The following is a 6,624-nucleotide window of genomic DNA, read 5'->3' as shown; positions in this document are numbered from 1 at the left end:
TCCGCGTTATATTTGCCTTCAGTAACTGGCTCTCCTGTCCGCATCCAGTAAGGTTTCCACTCTTCTCCCCGTTGACTGCTGAAGTTACTGAAACAGCAACCACAAATGGCCTTACTAACCTACTTATTTTGCAATTAAACTGTTACAAAGATATCCCCCTACTCCTCCCCTAGGGTGGAACACAAACGGCTCCGCGGCGTTGGCAGCTCATCTGCGAGGGGACCCTGGCTCCCCGAGGTTGCAGTCCTTTTTCTTGGACAGAACGCCCCGCGGGACCGTTCCCTCCACTTTCCCCGGCACTCGCGCAGCGCACCGCCAGCACACACAGAGCTGGCGCCCGCATCGCGCCGCACCACACGAGCCTCCGGCTTGAGGAGCCCGTCACCGAGACCCGGAGCGGGAACGAGATGTAAACACGAAGTGGGGACATGTAGCCCGATCTGAGAAGGCGGCGCGAGAGTAGACACAGCCCGCGCCAGGCGGCTCTTATTTACCCAGCACTTACACTCCAGGGAAAGCGCGCCCAGGCAGCGCACTCTTGAAAGAGGATGCACTGGCGCAAAGCCTGGACCTGCTGAAGCGGGAAGGAGGAGCTAGGGCTGGGGGCGGAGCTTTCACACGCGCACCCGTGGTTCCCTCCCTCCCTCGACACAGCAACTGGATCTCCAGCCGCCACTCCGGGTTTATTTGTTTACAAGCGGATTACGTCAGCTCCTCCCTCTCTTCCCTATCTCTGGACCCGCCTCCTGGCCTCTTTTCCCGCCCCTTTCAGCTCCGAACCGGCTTACGTCACAATGGTGCGATATTCGGATTGGCTGGAGTCGGCCACACGCTCCAGCTACGCCACTTCCTTTTCGTGGCACTATAAAGGGTGCTGCACGGCGCCTGCATCTCTTCGCCTCTAGGAGCTGGAAATGCAATTGTTGGGATCTTCGGATGCTGCGGAGCTGGATGCGGAGGCGGCTGGGGAGGTCCGAGCGATGTGACCAGGCCTCCATCGCTCGTCTCTTCCTCTCTCCTGCCGCCTCCTGTCTCGAAAATAACTTTTTTAGTCTAAAGAAAGAAAGAAAAAAGTAGCCGTCCGCCCCTCACGCCCTCTCTTCCTCTCAGCCTTCCGCCCGGTGAGGAAGCCCGGGGTGGCCGCTCCGCCGTCGGGGCCGCACCGCCGAGCCCCGGCCGCCCCGGGCCGCCCCCGCACGCCGCCCCCATGCATCCCTTCTACACCCGGGCCGCCACCATGATAGGCGAGATCGCCGCCGCCGTGTCCTTCATCTCCAAGTTCCTCCGCACCAAGGGGCTCACGAGCGAGCGACAGCTGCAGACCTTCAGCCAGAGCCTGCAGGAGCTGCTGGCAGGTGAGCAGGGCGAGGGCGTCGGAGGGACGCGGGCCCCACATCCCTGGGTCAGAGTCCGGCCGTCGGGGCTGCGAGAACCTCGACAGCGCCCCGGGGCCGGTCGCGCTTGGGCCCCGCCGCGGGACCGGTGTGGTTGCGCTGGGTGGCCGCTAACAGCGGCTCCCCGCGAAGCTTTGGGGGCTGGACGGAGGGCGCCCCCTTCCCCCCAGCCGGCAAAACGGAGAGGAGAAGAAACACGCACAACAAAGAAACTTAAGCCCACCGAGGCGGGAGCTGCGGTCCGAGGACCGTCGGCGGATTTGGGGACAAAGGAGACGTGGGGCTGGGGTGGGTTCGACGTTCCCTTCCCTCAGCCTCCTCCACCCGTTGCGTGGTCGGCGGCCCAGCCCCGGGGTGGGAAGCTGCGCCGCTGCCCCGGAGCCAGCTCAGAACGGACGTGCCGTTTCCCCGCGCCTCTTGCCCCTGCCCATTAATCATCGGATTTGTCACCGGCACAATTACAGCCCTGCCCAGAGCGTGGTTTAGGGTTGCTTGTTTTTCTTCCCTTCGGGGTTAACAGTCCGATGGCGCTTCTCATCTCTAAAGCCATCAACTCCATTGTGTGCATCTGGGGTGGGGTGGAGAAAGTAAACAGTTTCTCGCCTGGCCGTAGGTGCCAGTGGCTTCCCGGCTGGCCAAGGCTGCGCGCCTGATTCCTGTTTTGGCGGCTCAGCCGGTTGGTTCCTGGAGATTGTTTTGTCCCGTACTACTGTGTTGTTTCTAAAACCCTGCCCGCTTTTTTCCATCCCCGCACATGCACAACAACGGATGCAATCCTGGACATTTAAAAAAGTTGATAGTTTTCATTTTCGCCCCTCAAAGAAGCCTGGGGTAGGAGGAATCCACAGTGGGAGCTAACGATCCTAAGCGTTGTTTCTCTGTTCTTTTCTTCTATAGAACATTATAAACATCACTGGTTCCCAGAAAAGCCATGCAAGGGATCGGGTTACCGTTGTATTCGCATCAACCATAAAATGGATCCTCTGATTGGACAGGCAGCACAGCGGATTGGACTGAGCAGTCAGGAGCTGTTCAGGCTTCTCCCAAGTGAACTCACACTCTGGGTTGACCCCTATGAAGTGTCTTACAGAATTGGAGAGGATGGCTCCATCTGTGTGCTGTATGAAGCCTCACCAGCAGGAGGTAGCACTCAGAACAGCACCAACGTGCAAATGGTAGACAGCCGAATCAGCTGTAAGGAGGAACTTCTCTTGGGCAGAACGAGCCCTTCCAAAAACTACAATATGATGACTGTATCAGGTTAAGATATAGTCTGTGGATGGATCATCTTATAATGATGGATAAATTTGATTTTTGCTTTGGGTGGGCTCCTCTTGGGGATGGATTATGGAATTTAAACCATGTCACAGCTGTGAAGATCTGGCACAAGATAGAATGGTAAAAAAAAATTTTTTAAGTGACAGTGCCATAGTTCGGACAGTACCTTTCAATAATTAATTTTAATAGCCTGTGAGTCCAAGTAAATGATCACTTTATTTGCTAGGGAGGGAAGTCCTAGGGTGGTTTCAGTTTCTCCCAGACACACCTAAATTTTTACATCAATCTCTTTAAAGAAAATCTGTATTTCAAAGAATCTTTCTCTGCAGTAAATCTCGCAGAGGAATTTGCACTATTACACTTGAGAGTTGTTAATTGTTAACCTTTTCGGCAGCTCAATAGGAAAGCTAAACGTTTTAAACATGGTAGTACTGGAAATTTTACGACAAAACTTTTACCTAGCACTTAAATATGTATAAATGTACATAAAGACAAACTAGTAAGCATGACCTGGGGAAATGGTCAGACCTTGTATTGTGTTTTTGGCCTTGAAAGTAGCAAGTGACCAGAATCTGCTATGGCAACAGGCTTTAAAAAAGACCCTTAAAAAGACACTGTCTCAACTGTGGTGTTAGCACCAGCCAGCTCTCTGTACATTTGCTAGCTTGTAGTTTTCTAAGACTGAGTAAACTTCTTATTTTTAGAAAGTGGAGGTCTGGTTTGTAACTTTCCTTGTACTTAATTGGGTAAAAGTCTTTTCCACAAACCACCATCTATTTTGTGAACTTTGTTAGTCATCTTTTATTTGGTAAATTATGAACTGGTGTAAATTTGTACAGTTCATGTATATTGATTGTGGCAAAGTTGTACAGATTTCTATATTTTGGATGAGAAATTTTTCTTCTCTATAATAAATTGTTTCTTATCTTGGCATTTTAATCAATCTCTTGTCATGATTATAGAGGTTTAGCTGAAAGTATTTTTTCTTAGAAGACAGGTTCTATAAACTGAATATCTGTTGCACACTGGTCATGCTGAAAAAACATTTGATGAGGAATGAAGATGCTCTGTATATACATGTTTAGGTGTTAGAGGAAACACAGGAGTAACATGTTTTAAAAATTTCTAAAGTCAAAACATGGACACATTCACAGGCTAATGATCTCATGAAATAAGGATAAGAGACCACGGTAGCATCTACCAAAAATGTGATACTCAAAGGATTACATTTCATTGCTTCCCTGTTGAAGTGAAGATATAAATGTTCCATTCTGACCCACCTTTGAAAAACAATTACTTTGCCCCATGGATTCCTTGTTCAATTAGAAATTTCCCGGGGGCAGGTGACCCATAGTCTTAAAGAACAGGCTAAACACCACAGAGAGATTGGTTGCTTTTCGCTTTTCATCACCTGCAAGATTTACATAAAAATCATATAAGCTGGAATTCAACAAAAGGTATGTTTATGAACTTTTATTCTCAAAAGTTGAAATGCCGACTTTCTCGATTCCTCATTTTCAGACTTATTTCAGATAAAAAGAACCTAAGTGAACCTTGATAATGCTGTAGTGTAGGTTACTCCACTACCCCATATAATAGAAGGACTTGCTGTTTAGTTGTAGAGGATAACAGCGTTTTTCAGTGGAAATTGAAAGTGGAAAAATTGAATTTTGCTCTACGCAGTTAACATATGGTGGCCTTTTTTTGGTATATATGTAAGCATGTTGACACTGGAAATACGCAGTCTGAATTAAAATTAGTGATTACTTGAAATTAGTAATCTCAAGTAAGTTATTTCTACTTTCAGGAATAAATTATTCTGATTCTGTAGACAACACAGGAATAGGCCACTGAATATGCAGGTATTTAGAGTACAAATGTCTGCGGATATTATTGGCACGCCATTCTCGAGAGTTTGAATTCGTAGACCCACAACACATGGACTACCCTTGCCAATTGTTACGGTTTTATCTTTAAACCTATTCTGTGAAAAAGCTCCTCGGTATTTCAAACTTGAATTACAATAAAAACACCAGGTAGGGTAGTTTTTAAATAGGTCTCACCCCAGTGCTGACTACTATTGTTTACCAACTACATTTCACCTGGTAACTCTTTTGAAACTTAGGTACCTCAACCATTTTTTTTATTATCATAAAGCCCTTTTTCAAATGGAAAGTTGTTTTTGACGATCTTGACATCAGACTTTTTCAATCTTTGAAAATGATGGAAACAGTTAATAAAAATGTTTATTTTAGAATTCAGGTGACGTCTGGCTTGTGAGGAGCCGTTTATAAGTTTGTCTTTGAAAGGCTTGCACACATCACTCTGAGACCAGCTGTTTCCTGTGACTTTAACCTTACCTTCCCCAGACAATTGAGCTGAACCTGTATCTGCAGTACAGTAGCTGTTTGTGGTGTATTTCTTGTTCACGGTTTCTGGGGAATGTTTTGAAATATTATAAATCCTTTTAAGATAGGATGACTACTTTAAAAATTATTGTTGCTGTTGGCACCAGGAATTCATAGTTGTGATTGGCAATAAGTTTGAGGAGTGTTACTTTCTGAGTTTTAACAGGTAGTTTTGAAATTATTTCCTTTTTTCCAAATTTAGATAGTGCCTCCCTCTGTAATGTTGAAACAAGGATCCAAGTGGATTGTATAGCAAGAGTTACCCTGGTTCATGCAGGATAATGTGGCTGTTATCTTTGTCATCTGGAATGGGAATCTCATGTCCTTACCCTTATTCGCAATATTTCTATAATAATAGACTGGAAAGGCCACCAGAAAGTGGCTTTCAGGTACATTGCACAAATAGTTTCCTCAAGTCATTATAACTCACACATTGCAAGTAATTAATTTTGTTTTGTATAGGTGTTGCAGTTTATGAAATTGGCTTTCAAGTTAAAAGGAAGGAAGCCGTATTCCTGATGGCTAGTGTTTAAAATGACTACAGGTTTCCAGGACCTGTAGTCATTAAACCTGTTAATCTTGGGAGCAAATAAATCTACTATTGGACTTTTCCCTGCGTGACTTTCAATATTTCTGATACTCTCTCTTCTTCCTCTTTACAGAAGAGAGGTATGATAACTGAAGTTGTATTTTGCATATTGAAGTTTAAAGATATTTCCTCTCTCCTCTTCACCCCTATTTCAGATGATGTGATAAAATGCTCTTGATAGGCTATATGGAGAACATTTGTCAATAGTTTTATCTATGCATAGAAGTCTTCAAAAAGTATATCTTGGATTGTCTAAAACTGAATAGATTTCTTATTTATCTGAAGGTATACAGACTGCCAACATTTTAGACTCATCTCTCAGTCTCTGCCACTGAACTTTTATATATGGCTGCTATCAAAATATAACTGGTTTATTTTCATATTTGGAACATAATATAAAAGTATCAAAATCTTTTACAGTAAGATAGCTTGTATTACTAGCCGACCCAGCTGCTTAACTGAGTCCTTAAATCATTTAATATATGGGACTGTAAATAGAGAAATCTGTACATTATGAGATCTGATTTCTGGTTATGCCTATAGATCTTTATTTTCTTTATCCCTATAGATCATTTTCTTCTGATGTTAAGTGTTATATTTTTGAAATGCTCCTAAACAAGTAAGCCTTAGGTTGTATTAATCCTGAGGATTGATACCATTTCCTTTGTGGAGTATGATTGACACCATTTTTTTTTTTTTTGACTGCAGGTTTAACTTGGCTTATCACTTTTCGTATTGCTCAGTATGTCCAAGATAGGAATGAAAAAATAGAGTTCAACTTCTGACTGTTATTTATGAGCCTTTTCATGATATTTATAATTTTAGTATTGAAGATGCAGTGTTCTTTTAGGATGGGGAAAATGAAAACTGGGAAGCTAAACTGAGAAGGAATTGCAAGGTTTGGTGATAAAAATTCATTTGCTATGGTCATAGTTGTGTATCAAGATAGGTTTGC

General features: G+C 44.6%; 1 protein-coding gene across 1 annotated transcript; it reads left to right on the top strand.

The window, feature by feature from the left end:
* Positions 1–884: 884 nt before the first annotated feature.
* BTG1 (BTG anti-proliferation factor 1) lies at positions 885–3,611 on the top strand. The gene is made up of 2 exons (XM_032170892.2): positions 885–1,355; positions 2,292–3,611. Exons 1-2 carry the CDS (start codon positions 1,208–1,210, stop codon positions 2,657–2,659), a joined length of 516 nt encoding a protein of 171 aa, XP_032026783.1. The 5' UTR covers positions 885–1,207; the 3' UTR covers positions 2,660–3,611.
* Positions 3,612–6,624: the final 3,013 nt, after the last annotated feature.

This window comes from Hylobates moloch, unplaced genomic scaffold, assembly GCF_009828535.3.
Source record: "Hylobates moloch isolate HMO894 unplaced genomic scaffold, HMol_V3 SCAFFOLD_12, whole genome shotgun sequence".
Lineage (NCBI taxonomy): Eukaryota > Metazoa > Chordata > Mammalia > Primates > Hylobatidae > Hylobates > Hylobates moloch.
Note: the sequence above shows the minus strand (reverse complement) of the source record. Positions and strands in the feature narration are given on the sequence as shown.

Excerpts from the sequence above, each read along its gene's own strand:
- BTG1 (XM_032170892.2), top strand. The coding sequence starts at position 1,208 with ATGCATCCCTTCTACACCCGGGCCGCCACCATGATAGGCGAGATCGCC. Across the intron at positions 1,356-2,291 it reads CCTGCAGGAGCTGCTGGCAG|AACATTATAAACATCACTGG; the intron begins GTGAGCAGGGCG and ends TTTCTTCTATAG.